Raw genomic sequence first — 14,916 nt, 5'->3', positions numbered from 1 at the left:
CTCTATATTTGAAAAATTCCTTCAAATCATAGGGACCCCTTTCAAGAATTATGTCCTGTCTGGATGATTTGTACGATATCTATCCTTGGATTTTGGTTTGCCCACGTGTTTTACTAAAAACACGCGGAAAAAGAAGTGTATCGAAGAACTAGAGTTACATGGATTTGGCAAAATTGTTCCACCATTCTAGATTACCCCTTTTTAAAGTAATATTAAAAGAATACTCTTATAGAGAGAATAGCACACACAAAAAATAAAAAATGCAGGAGAATAAAGAGAAGCTATTGAGTGTCTGTCAATTATATTTATAGGGATTTCGAACATATCTAACGGTCCAAAATCTTTTGATCAATTAGTTACAAATTGTAACCCCACCAAATCTAATTTAATGAACACTTAAATCTATTGTTGGAGCTGCCATGCAGAAGTTACATTATTCGGATGTCCTTCATGGAGAGGCACTTGCTATTATGCTGATCACTCGGCTGACAGCTTCTTTTGGATGCAATTTTCTTTTCTTGGAAGGAGATGCTCTCTTAGTGGTGTTAGCCATTAATAATCCTTCCTTATTTTCTTCTTGGAACTTTGCTAATTGTATTTTAGTGTAGTTTTATCTTCCTTTCAAAGCTTATCGAAATGTTTTGAAAGTATCTTGTAGTGTCAACTTTTGAGAACATACTTTAGCCAAATAAGCCGTTTTTCATCTTGTTTTCGGAAGCATTCCCACATAATCTCATATTCTCTCTTTCATATGGATCAGAAATGAGAAAGGTTCTCCCCTGTAGTCTTTTTCCCTCATTCAATTATATATATATAGAATAGACAAAATTTTACAAAGGCTCCAAGAACATACACGCATTTTGAGAAAAACCTTCCAAAATTTAAAAACTCTCAATTTCACCACTTGAACTTTTAATTTGATGCAATATACCCCCTCCATTAGGATTTGACGTTAAATTGGATAAAATTACCATTATACCCTTAAAACTTTTATAAAATTTCAAATTTACCCTTAATTTCACATTAATTTTTTTAAAAAAGTTGAGGGTATTTTAGTATTTTTCATAGCCTCCATTAGGATTTAAAGCTAAATTGCAAATAATTAGAAGTTCGAGAAATAAAATTGAGAGTTTTTAACCTTTTGAGAGGGTCTTCTCAAAATACATGTAAATTTAAGGGGCATTTGTGAAGTTAACCCAATAAAATATTAATCGTTTCCAATGGCTAAAAAACAATCAGATTTTTATTAATTTCGCATAAGAAACAACTGGCTCGGTCGATCAAGGTCTCTTAAGCCGTTTACTAAGGCTCTTAAGTTTTTGTATGAGGCTGTAGTGCATCAGGCTTAGTCGATCGAAACTGCCTTAGTCAACTTTGCCAGCTTTAATTTCCAATATTAATTAAAGTTCCTTGCTTTGATGCATTATGCAAGTGGGAAGTGAGTCTCATAGAGCTCAAAGTCCATTGCTGTCACTAGGCGGCTAGCTCTCTTCTCCATTTCTCAATTTATTATCGGGACTCTGCCCTACACCCCGATCCATCATTGGACTCTGCCATAACAAACTTAAATTAAGCTGCAATAGACCTAATGATCAACTCCACTCCTCCCCGGTGGCCATGAAGCCTTTTAGTGTTAACTTTCTCATTACACCATGACAAAGAATAAGAACTAGAAATTTCTGTCAAAGTAAAGTTAGCCAATTGCAACGATTATGCTACTTAATGGAGGTAGGGTAGGCCTAGCTATATATGCTCACACCCTCTTGAATAAAGATAGCATGTTGATTTTTCTTTATGAATTTTTGTATTCATATCTAAAGTGGGGTTTTAGTTATATGTGTTACGTCTAAATCAAATCCTTTAAAGTAGATAAACATAACTTTCATTTTAGGCCCTTGTGGTCTATATGTCTAAACCTTATCTTGGACAGTTGGCCATCCTCAGATATTTTATCATCACCATTCACCGGAGGCAGAACTAGGTATAGGCTTTAGGGCATTAGCCCCTCCAAAATTTTAAAAATATATAGGGTTTCTACCCCTATCATCACCTTGTAGGATTAGGATCAAGTGCAATGGAGATGAGTCATTTCATGATTTAAATTTTGTTTTGTTTCGTCTAACTATATAAATGGTGTCACGTTTTTTCCTACTCAGTTTAGAGGAAATCTTTTTATGTTATTTGGTTGTGGTTAGTAGCAAATTTTATCATTTCAGTGAAAAAGCGAATAGGGGATCAATTATTCTGTCACAATCCAACCAAAGTAGCATAGCATTCTGCATAATAAAATGTTATTCACAGACAAAGGAGTGTGCTCTCATTGATGGCTCACTACCAAATGTTCTTGTTTCTTTCTCAATTCTCTCCCTTTCTCCTTTACTTTTCATTTGTATTTTCTGGAAAGTCTTTTAGCAAGGCTGCCTGTAAAGCATTTTGTTTTTGCCCAAATCTCTTCAGTGCCTGATGTGCATGAACCATATGTGTAATGTTGTGTTTCTTTTGGAAGTATATGCAAGTTGGCAAGTCATATTCACCAGGTTCTGATTCTACTGAGACATTATATAAAAGAAAAAGGAATCTGGTCCTTTGGGTTATGAGCAGAGCAGATCTAATTACCAAAAAGAAGAAATACATGGTATGAAGATGAAAGGCTGAAAGGACAGTTAAGGGAAAAATACACTTCACCCCAAGGTTAGGAGTTGGAATCATTTTAGGGTTCAGGTCTAAAAGACGCACTTGTGTAATAGGTTGTAGGGCTCTAGAGGTATGAAGATGAAAGGCTGAAAGGACAGTTAAGGGAAAAATACACTTCACCCCAAGGTTAGGAGTTGGAATTATTTTAGGGTTCAGGTCTAAAAGACGCACTTGTGTAATACGTTGTAGGGCTCTAGAGGCACACTTGATGGCGCATTGGATCATATGATTTGGTGATTTGATATGGATCGTATGATACTTCTATTGGAGACCCAACAATTTGATTTATTTGACTATTAGTAAAGTCAACTGTAAATATTAAATTAAGTTAGATGTGACGGTTGAAATTAAGCAATCGTTACTAACAATTATAATTACTCATTATAATTTAATTTGACGGTCAATATTAAGTTTCTATTAATATCTAATGCTCATATGTACTTATAAAAAAAAAAAATCTAATGCTCATATTTTAATGACTATTAGATTAGCGCTAAATTTGACACTATAAATAGTCCACTGCATATTAGTTTAACACACAAATTTTTTTTTCCTGTCTCTCTTAAAAACCTTATGTAACTTTAAATTTGAGTCTCTCTTTTATTAGAATAGAAACTCAGAGGATGTTTTAGTTTGATTTTATTTTGTGCAAAACGTAATCAAACTACATAAGTTTTTTGGGCTCTATTATATCCTCGATGTATATTTGTTGTAACTTAGTATACCAATTTAATCAAAATTGGTGAGAGCAAATAATTTATTAAGGAAAGTGACTTAGTAATGCACCTTAAGACTCTGTTTGTTTTGCCGTAAAATGATTTACAAAAAATGTTTTCCGTGTTTATTAATCTAGAGTGTTAATTTCTTGTGTTTCTATTTGTATTTTACACAACGCACAATAGCTACTTCCTAGGACAAGAATTTTTAAGCACTCTGAAAACTTTGAAGTTTGAACTTTGAAAAGATTCGTGACATGCACGTTTTAAACACTTTGAAATTTGAACTTTGAAGATACGTATGCTTTTTGTTTGACAAGTTTAAGCACACCCCTCGGTTCTCTTGCTTGTTAGATTTACAAAAATAAATAGTTAAAAGAATGATATGTAATATGCCTCATTTATCATGAGTCGCTTGTCCCAACTTGTCCCCTTGACTAATCTTACAATGAAAACAATGATAATCCAACTTTGCTACCTAAAAACCTAAACATCGATCTGCATGGTGTATGTGTCTTTTTTATTTTATTTTTTTATTTTCATTTAGATTTAATTTGTATCCTACAAAGCATGTCCTAAAAAATTGAAGATCTTATCGATTAAGAAGAACACTTTTTAGATAGTTAGGTACATAAAGGTGGATTAGGTGGGAAGTACACCTGATATTTTATTTTTATATAAATTTATAATTTGTTTTTTCTTCATTTTAAATATGGGTGAAGAAATCCGGTTGAGCATATTGTAATTAATTCCATAATCTATATTTAATTCAAGTGGAGCATTGTTAAAGTGTCTTCTTGTATGACTCAAACCCGTGTAATCTATGCCATCAATATTCAGGTGGATAAGGCTACAAAAGAGGACACATTTCTCTTTTGTTTAATGTCATTCATGAAGTATCACTTGATAAAGCCAAAATATGAAATATGGTTTGGTAAAAATAAGAGTGCATGAGTTGAACAAACAAGTTCCCTATTGCAATGTAGGTTTGTTACAATCTTAACGTTCTACATAAGTTAAGTTTAATCTTAACCATGCATATATAAGTTTTTGGTCACTATTCCATTGCAGGGTTTGATTCTCCCATCGCAAGTGGCTTCCATGCAGATCGACAACCGTACACAGTGGTGGTTGGACGAACAAAGATGTACCCCCGAGCTGTTAAGTTTTGTGAAACTGGTGGTGGGGCGGCAGTGTTATGGTGTGGGTGATTGGGTTTGTTGTGTAGCTATGGCCAAGCAAGGTGGTGAGGGTGTGGACTGGACTGCATTGTGGCTTGACTTGGTTGGTGTTTTTGGTTTAGATGGGTGTAGAGATGGCACCGTTGGTTCAAACCTCCAAATGTTCAAACCTCCATTTGGAATCGGGAAGGTGATGAAGCAATCATTGACTCTGATACCAATTATTGCAAACCTTGATATCAAGCTAGTACATAGCATGGTAAATTAGGGTAGGTTCTTATTGAAAAATACAACTCCCACTAAAATGAGTAAAAATTAAAATATTCAAGAGATAGGAGGGAGATGGACTTAATTATAGACCTCATCATCAAAGGACTCCAACACACTCCCTCCGGATTGAGATCCTCGGCAATAGTGGGAGAATTGCTAGTGGATTTTTTTTTTTTTAAATCCTGGCCTTTCATTTTTATCCAACAGCTACAAATCTACTATGTGTCCCACTTAATATAAAATAATAAAATATTATTTAAATTTTAAAAATAACAACGCCACCCCTAGGCTAAGCTGGGGTGACCGGTCACCCCCTAGGAGGAAAATGGGGTGGCCAAACCACCCTATGTTTTTTAATAAATTATTTTATTTTATATTAAGTAAAACACGTGACGAATTTGTGGTTGTTAGATGAAAATGAATAGCTAAGATTTCAAAAAGGGATTTGGTTTACATGCTGTTATTAGTAATTCATTCAAAAAGAATTCATTAGTAATTCTTTCACTATTGCCGGGAATCTCAATCTCAAAATGGCATACAGATGGGTTCCAAAAAGTTGGGTTTCCCGGGGGGGTCCGTACATAGACAACTTTCCAACCTTTCGGAGTAAATGGTGGTAAGAATATGCAATGATAGTTATGGGGCCATGACTTGATATTAGTGCACATGACTGCTCTCAAGTCATAAGGCATCATCATATGGATGCAATTTTTTACATAAAAAAACCAAAAACACTCAAGAGTCAAAAGTACCCAACGAAATACACCATCAATGGCCAGACCATAATGCGGTTCTTTCTTTTTGTCTACTTTTGTAAATGCTGTTGCAGTTTCTGAACAAGAATCCAAACAAGCGGAGGCCTGCATTGCTGGAATTCCAGTAACTTTTAATAATTATTAACAGGCTATTGTTAGTAATTTGATAATTTAGATACTAATTATGAGAGAGTTTATAAACGATTCACCTGTCTAAATAAATTTTAAGCTGTCTAACAGTCTACTTCAACAGATGAATTTTATATTGGCTATCTCAGAATTGTTAAAGTATTAATTAAATAATTAAATTTACCCATTCATATAAAATTCAATTTTTAGGAGAAATTATGGTTTATATTAATTAACGTAATATCATAGTAAAAGCGGTTGAGTTTGAACTCTGACCACACAATTTACCTCTAATTTCAGTTAAATATTTTAGGAAAAGTGCATTCCCTTTCATTTCCTTTTGGCCCATGCGGTAGACAACTTATCCAACTCAGTTTTGGATCAGTGGATTGCACTGCCAAAATTGTAAGATGGGGTTTCCATTGCTATGAAAATATAGAATACAAAACAGTTTGTGGAGAAAATAAAGGAAATCCAAAAGAACCAAAAAAGAAAAAGAAAAAGTCCCCCACATTTATCCCAACCTAACCCATACAGTGTTTGTGGAAAAGAAGAGCTTTTGAAAGCCTCGTCCAATAGGATCTTGATACCCAGGCCAAGAAAAGGACCACCATGACTGGGGATATTGCTGCACAAGTCTGACGAAGGAGGTGATGCCTAATTGTTGACGTGTAATTGACATCAATTCTTCTACTCTTAGCGGCCCAAAAAAAAAAAAAAAAAAAGCCAGAAGGAATAATGTTGGCAGTGAGTGGCTTTCGGGTCGAGAATAAATAAATAAATAAATAAATAAAATAAGAAGATAGACGACAAGAGGGTAGGTGTCGAGAAGTCTTTTTCTTGTCCACCATGTACAACAATTAGCTAATAATGTTATACACATTCTCCTTATTTTAATTCCACTCTTACATACTCTTAGGTGACTCTCACTTTCGTCATTTGATCAAAATCTAATAATAATATATTTCGAATGTAATGGTGAGATTAAGAATATATGTAACATTACTCATTAGATTTTTGGTAATTATTGTGAAAAAGGTTCATATAAGACTTTGTTGCTTAAATAAATTTTGAGTTGTTCAATCACCTACCTGAGCAATTAAGTCCGCATAGATTTTCTGACAATAGCTGCCCAAATTGCTAGCAATTTTGACAACTAATTGTATGGACACCAGTCCCTCTTCATGTGGAAGTAAAGGGGCAAGCGCTCTCAGAAGTGTCAATACCTTCAACTAGAGGAGATAGAAAGAGACTTGAAAAAAAAAAAAAAAAATTATCTAAATAGGTCCAGAATTTATGTGGCCATAGAATCGTAAACAGATCTTTTTCTTAATATGGGCTATCTCGAAAGTCACCTCTCTCAAGATTTTTGTGAAATAACGTCCACACGGTTGTGGTTTGAGCATATTATGTATGAGACTGAGAGCTATCGATTCCGACCAACCCATGTGCTTAGCCCACATTTGTTTTGAAATTGTATTTCATTTCTCCAAAAATGGATTTTTATATCTTGGACACCTTTTATTCACCAATCTAGTTCTCTGGCCCCCAAGATTGACCCATGCTCTGATCAATATTCCACAACATTGCGTATTCAATAATGGTTAGAGTTTTCTTTCAAATTGGGTTAAAATAATTTTTTCAAACTTAATTTATAATAATAACATGCGTCTCTTAACATGTAAAAAATAAATGATTTTTTAATCACATGTTAGATGCAATGTTTTTAACTTTTTTTAATAAAAAATCTTTCAAGTTTATCCTTACTATTAAAAAAACATGCAACTTTCACATGCTTAAAGGGCACATGTCATTATTATAAATTAGATTAAAAGAAATTCCTCCGACCCAACCCAATTTGAAAAAAAAAACTCAGTCCATCAAGGAAGATACCATAGAGAGAGAAATGGGTCTTACAATATGTTGGTCCGATTAACCAATCTCATTGTTTTATCAAACCAAATCAATCCACAACTTTGGTTGGTCTAGCTTCTTACAAACTGACATGATAATTTACGTGCCACAATCAAATTTAATTGCCGTGAAATACTGCAAAAGTCAAGTCTATAAGGATCTTGTACTAAAAAGTTGCGGTACTCCTAAATTTCACCCCGAAGTCGAGCCAATCTCTTCCCTTTCAAAGTTTTAAAATCAAATCAACCTAAGCTCACCGGTTTGGGTTATAGATTGTTTGAGTCGGTCTGAGTTCTTGCCTCCTTACTTGCCATGCTAAAAGCCCCGTTTCCTTAACCTTGCCGGTATCAGCTCTTTGCCTGTCAGCAGCCCAACATAAGAGCAAATTCCTTTTTGTTCCTTTTCCTTGCCATACTCTTAACAAAACAACAATTTCTGTGAAAGATGGTCACCAAATCAACCATGAATGAGGTTCATGACAACCCATTACACGATATGGCATAGGCATAGCTTAACCTCAAATATAACCTTCATCCTTAGGGTGTATATTCTCCTTCATTTGATTTAGGTACAACTATAAAAATATAAACTTCAAGGGGAAGAATGACCTGTAGCTTGTAGGAAACTCTTCATCTTCGGAAAAACATTTGGAGAATGGATACTTTGTTGACCCTCTCAACTGGCCTGAAAATAATAATGAAAGGTGGATATAGAGAAATCAAAGCAAACACAACAAGATGAACCATTGATACCTCACGTGATGCTTTCAATTTGTGGTCACTGCGTCTTAATTTTTCAAATCACTAAAATCTTCTGTAGTGGGAAATGCAATTAATCCATATTCTTTGCAACTTCAATTGATTTCTTATTTAACCAGGATTGAAAATTCAAGGCAAGCCGTTTCTTTTGTTTGGTTGGTTAGATAAGGCACTAGAATTGTCTCTATAATTTTGCATATATAACTTGTGTGATACTCTTCTCCACTTTTATGAATCATTAACAATTTATTTAGCAGATATTTCAAAATTATTAAATATAATATTTGCTATTTTATTTTAATTAAAACCCTTATATTATGAAATAAAATTAATACAGATGTACCAATCAGACAAATATAACTTACTAAGGGATCGAGACCATATAATTAAAACTAGATGCACAATAATGACATCTATTACACGCCACTCAAACTCCAACGCACCTCCGAAGGCCGAAGGGTGATTATCCTAAAATTGCGTCGACAACCCGGACAATCAATACTTCCCACTATAGCCACCATATCCACATTGTCTTGGGGATATGGTGGCTATAGGGAGAGTACAAATTGTCTAAATTGTCAACGCAATTTTAGGATAATCACCCCATTGGAGGGACATTGGAGCAGTTTGTTACCACAATTATGGTAGCTACATGTAATAAATATCATTATTGTGCGTCTAATTTTAATTATATGGTCTCAATCCCTTAGTAAGTTATATCTGTTCAATTGGGACATTTGTATTAATTCCATTTCATAATATAAGGACTTTAATTAAAGTTAAATGGCAAATATTATATTTAATAATTTTGATGAAATTTTGAAATATCTGTAAATAAATTGTTAACAAATTGTTAACGATTCATGAATGTGGAGAAGAGTCTTTCACACAAGTTATATATGCAAAGTTGTAGAAATAATGTTAGTGTCTTATCTAACCAACCAAATAAAAGAAACAAAGAACCTAACTAATGGTCCTGGCTTGAATTTTCAATTCCGATTAATAAGAAATCAATGGTAGTCACAAAGAAGAGAAATGTTATTTAGTAAACTACAACTAAGATGATTCAACAGTAAAAATTAGCCTTTGAATCAGCAAAAACTTGTAAAAAGGAATAATTAAAAGCTGATTTCTACTGCTAAATCATTCCAGTTGCATAACCATAATATAGTAGTCTACGAAATAGCATTTTTCCACAAAATATTGATAACTGAACAAACTCTAGGAAGAATGTGTGCTCATATTGGTGCACAACACCACATACCGTTTAGGATTCTTAGAATCATCTGCAACTGTATCAAACTATACATTAGAAGGATGGCATTACAGAGACTCAGCCTCGACCTTTTTGACATTACCCAATATAACACGGCACAGTATCACATGTTTTGGCAATTGTCATCTGCCTGTGTACTAAACCTTGCATGTACACCACTAGGTCTCCAACTTGACATGTGATTTTAAAACCAATGAATTTTTATATAATCAGAACCCAAATCATAATGTCCATATTTGTAACTGGCCAACCACATTAAAAAAGACACACTACTTTCTAATCAAGAATTAAAGACATTACCAAAGTAAACTTTGCCAAAATAGTCAAATTTAGTGGGTACATGGTCGATATCCAGAACTCTCAAGTCAAGATGTGATTTTGAAACCAATGCATTTTGATAGAATCAGAACCCAAATCATAATGTCCATATCTGTAACTGGCCAACCACATTAAAAAGAAACACTAGTTTCTGAACAGAATTAAAGACATTACCAAAGTAAACTATATCAAAGATAGTCAAATTTAGTGGTACATGTTCAATATCCAGAACTCTCAATCAAGTAAGGACAGAATATATAAGGAAACGTGACAATTCAGATTGATACACAATACAACAATACCCTTTTTTTGTGAAATTCTAACATATAGCACCTCGGAAATCATTATTCCCATTATCTTAAAATAAGAAAAGAATATGCTTTCATTAGTAATAGGCTCTAATAGGAAAATGAAAATTCACTCATCAACAGGAACAAATCAAAACATAATGACAAAGAATCAAACTATATCTAGATGAAGTATATGAGTACCTTTTACGGGGTAAGCCAGTACGCCTACCGAAGACAAGTCTACATGAGCTGCCTCATGAACTTCAAGACCAGATTTCTTTCTGTGTATTCCAAACCCATATGTCAGAAGCTCATAAGCCTTTTGCCAACAACCCACGTGATGCAAATGGAGTATTGTAGATATCTTACACAGATTTTATAATCGTATACTGCTTTAACAAAAAACACTTACCAATGAGTTCTTCATAAAGACCTCATGCACATACCACATTTAATGTTCCTTGTTGCATACAAACAACTTTTTCATTTTTACCCCGGCATATAAACCCATTTCTTTCCATGATCCCATACACGCAATTAGTCGATTCCATTAATTTCTCAAATAACTCTACAGTTAGTTCTTCAGATTCCACCACCTCACCTCTTAACCGAACTCTCACAAACTCTAAGAGCAGCCACCATTACATATTTACAGAACCAACAGAATGGTTTTTTCAAAAAAAAAAAAAAAACTTTACACACAATTCTACAGTAGCTTCTCGACTTATCTACCAGTCTATAGTAGAAATACAATGGAAATCACCCCAATTTTAATCACCCAAATCCCCTAATTAAAAACTAATCAGACCCTCCAAAAACTTCAGAAAAACTTGAATAAAATATTTAAAATTGATTAAGATAACATCTTAATCTTGAAGAATAAAAAGAACTCGCAATAAGATGCTTGATACTCATAAGATTGTCATTATCTGTAGATTCCTCTTTAGACTTATTGATGTTCTTCAGCTTTTTCATGATTTCCACAGTTTGTGAAGGAGTCTCAACAAAAATGGAAGAGAATGACAGAAGTAGTAAGATGGAATCTACATTCTCTCTTACTTAAGGAACAAATTTGTCCCTTAAAACATTCAATATCAGATATGTAATAATTCTCAGTTATGCATATTTGTTTTTCGATAACTAGCTAGATAGATATTAACAATGAAAATGATAACTATTATCCTGAACAAATTAAAATATACGTGCTCTATTACATCTTATTAAAAATTGGATTATCACTAAAACAAATTAAAGACACTTTCAATCAAGAAAACATGTGAGGCTTTTGATGCATCAAAATCTGCATGACATCAAATACAAAGACACATTCGTACTTCCAAACTTACCCTTGGCTACTTCACAATGACAACTTGACACCAAAAATTAAACACATAACACACCCAAACACAAGCCCCCATAGACAGGCACGTATGAATATCATCACCTACTTATCCAATAACAATGTTTTAAGCTCCCATAGAGTTACTTCTTTTTTAAAAAGAAGAGCACGTCCAAACTCAATGCCAAACATGCTACTCAATGAGTTACAAGAGTTGTAAAAGGACCCAATTCATGTTTCTACCCATTGAGTTGCAAGAGTTGTAAAAAGAACCAAATGAGTTGCAGTTATACAACAATACATAATTGTGAACAATTTTTTTTTTTAACTTATCAAAAAAAAAAAAAAAAGTGTTTTGATAATAGAACGTTTACTCTTGTCTGCAAAAAAAAAAAAAAAAACTCTCCTCCTCTCCGCCTTCCCTTCTCCTTCCTCTCTACATGTTGTCTCCTTTACCAAGTTTCTCCCTTCTCCAAGAGAGAAGCTCCTTTTTTCATCTAGAGTTCTCTCTAGATCCTCTTGCCAGTTATGAGGCTCTATCCATCATCTATGATGATCTATCCCTACACACAAAATCGCAGTCACTATCTCTCCCCCTTGACAGCCACATCATCCACCTCCCCATCCGTCTCCTCCACAATGTTGCTTGCCGGATCTGTCAAGGTTCTCAGATTGGATATTTCAAAGCTAGATCTACCTTCCTCCGCTAGACCCAGCTTGCCACGCGCCACTCCACCGCTCTCTCCAGTGTCCTAGCTTTTTGTAACCCCTGCCACGTCACCATCTGACATCCACGCGCCGGCACATGAGCCACTCATGCTGGACTGCCTCTTCACTCTACCTTCCTCCTCCTCACCCTCCACCAAAGTTGCTATTTTGCGGGTTTTTTTGCTTCTTTTTTTTTTTATTGTTTTTTATTTTTCTTGTAACTTGGTGTTCCTAAATTTTCTATCTTTCCTTCTGTTTCTATGTTTCTGATGATATTGTAACCCAACAGGCTTTTGGATAGGGTTGAGGGTATCTTGAACGTCATGCCCCTATCTCCGTCCCTTGCATTGGGGGTTTGGGTAGGCTTGAAGGGTCTCGCAACATTCATGCCCTTGCCCGCGCCTAGTTTACCCGCCTTTATTGGCGGCCACTTTTCTTGGTGTTCATGCTAAGAATACATTGAGTCACATCATTCATTTGATGCATTCCCTTTTAATTTCTGTTTGCTTTGGTTGTTATGTGGCTTAGTGTTGGGGTTGCCCAGCCCTCTTTTGTAGTTCTTGTTTGAAGTACTTTTAAAAAAAAAAACAAAACAAAACAAAACAAAGAATGAACACTTAACTTCTCTTGATGAAATTGAAGTATAGTTGCTACAATATGGCGAGGTGAATTAAAGCCCAAAAAAAGAAACAAAGGAGGAAAAAAAGAACACAAACTAAACCTACAAACTAGTAAATTTTCTTTTATATGTTTGAGTCTTTCCTTACTAATCCTAGATGTTTTGTAGGATTACATGTAATTCTTGCATCCAATAGAACATGACAAAACATATTTCTATATCTCCCAAATGAAAAAAAAAAATCTTGGAGACCTCATTCCGAGGCTATAATCTCCCGAATTGTTGATTTCAGCATCTGTTCCCCCACAACAGATCGCAACTGTTTTACAAAGATATCTCTGGTCACCTTCCCAGCCTGTTATAACCCATATAGATATATGAAAAAATTAATCATGATCTTATTTCCACACTCCAAAAACAATCTTCGCAAAATAAAAAGCCGCCTACTTACCCGAAATGCGCCATACAGATTCTTCGCTTCCTGCAGTTTTGCTTCGGGAAGCGAATTTTCCATCTTCGAAAATAATTTCCAAAACGGATACTTTGCCGAACCTCTCACCTGACCTGAAAATAATAATGAGGGTACAACTAGCTTTCAAACATGAAAAGCAGATACAAAAATCAAAGCAAACCAAACAAGATGAACCATTGATACCTGTCAAATTATCAGAAGATTTGTAGCTCACAACACACTCTGGAAGAATGTTCCTGTTCATATCGGCGAACCACACCACATACCTTTCCGGATTCTTAGGATCATCTGCACCTGTATCAAAATCTTCACTAGAAGGATGGCATTGTTGGGACCCCGCCTGGACCTCTTCGACATTACCCAATATAACACGGCACAATATCATATGCTTCTGGCCATTGTCGTCTGTCTCCGATTGCAGAGCACTGAAACCAACCCAACCCATAAGTTCTCAATAAAAATAACTGAAAAATGAACTTGTAATTCAGAACAGAATCACGTAATCTACCTTATATGGGGTAAACCCATGGGGTACAAGTATATACCAACCCCATTAGTTTCAGTGCCCGAAACCTTGTTTGACACTGAAAACCCATGTGCTAAAACCCCGGCTACGTCTTTAGCTGAAGCTCCATACCAGGCATACACAGTATTCGATGCGCCCCGAGCGGCCTTGACAGTCTCAATCTGCTTCTGAAAAACTTCGAAGCGAGCTTTCTCCAACGGCCCCGAGAGCGTACACTGGTGAATTGCGCTGATAGAAGCAGCGTCATCAAACCTCCGGATCCCAACCAGGAAAAATTTGCTCACCACCAAGTAAGCTCGGTCTCCTGGGCTCAAAATCTTCGCATTCGGCCATATAGGTGTTTCTGAATTGGCAGTCGCTAAACGTTGTCGTTTCAACGAACTTCCCTCATCCTGGACCCCGTTTGAACTCGATTCCAATTCCTCCCCCTTTCTCTTACACGAACTCCCGTCAATTCGAATCTCAATCTTAATCGGCGTATTTCCTGAACTCCCCTCCGCACCGTTCTCGTCCCCCATATCTTCGCCGACGAACTTCCTCGGGAAAATGCAGTTACTATTTTTGTCAATCCAAGCAATCGATCGCTGATTCCCGGTCCCGAAATCAATCTGCAACATGCGCAGAAAGTCAAAGATGTACCTCGACCCTCCTATCGATATGTCCATCATCGGCTTCCGCTCAGAGAACCCCAATCGAATGCTCTCCTGCACATCGCTCGGGAAATCGATCCACGAGCCGTCCCGGTAAAACATTAACCGGACCGGCGAGCCGCGGAGTTTGATAGGGTTTGATGATTGTGGTGGTGAACACGATGACGAGGGACTCCGTTGAACCCTAACCCTAACAGTTTCCACCATTGTCCTTGCTACGTCATTTTGGCCAATTACATGCGGAGCCATGGATTCTACAGCCTTCACCAACAACCTACACGCTAAAAATTGATAAACAACT

General features: G+C 35.6%; 1 protein-coding gene across 4 annotated transcripts; it reads right to left on the bottom strand.

The window, feature by feature from the left end:
- Nucleotides 1-7,626: 7,626 nt before the first annotated feature.
- On the bottom strand, nucleotides 7,627-14,916 carry LOC132184117 (probable inactive poly [ADP-ribose] polymerase SRO3). 4 transcript variants are annotated; one of them, XR_009440534.1, is made up of 6 exons: nucleotides 13,948-14,916; nucleotides 13,623-13,864; nucleotides 13,419-13,531; nucleotides 10,503-10,582; nucleotides 8,268-8,343; nucleotides 7,627-8,094 (listed from the first exon to the last, which is right to left on the bottom strand). XR_009440534.1 is itself a non-coding variant. In XM_059597622.1 (4 exons), the coding sequence occupies exons 1-4, from the start codon at nucleotides 14,862-14,864 to the stop codon at nucleotides 13,221-13,223; spliced, it is 1,374 nt and encodes a 457-aa protein (XP_059453605.1). In that variant the 5' UTR covers nucleotides 14,865-14,916; the 3' UTR covers nucleotides 12,954-13,220. The 4 variants fall into 4 exon arrangements, 1 of the variants encoding a protein (XP_059453605.1); XR_009440535.1 differs by having other exon boundaries at nucleotides 7,627-8,018; XR_009440533.1 differs by having other exon boundaries at nucleotides 7,627-8,343.

The sequence above is a fragment of the Corylus avellana genome, chromosome ca6, assembly GCF_901000735.1.
Source record: "Corylus avellana chromosome ca6, CavTom2PMs-1.0".
Lineage (NCBI taxonomy): Eukaryota > Viridiplantae > Streptophyta > Magnoliopsida > Fagales > Betulaceae > Corylus > Corylus avellana.
The sequence above is the reverse complement of the archived record's forward strand: the minus strand, read 5'-3'. Positions and strand labels throughout refer to the sequence as shown.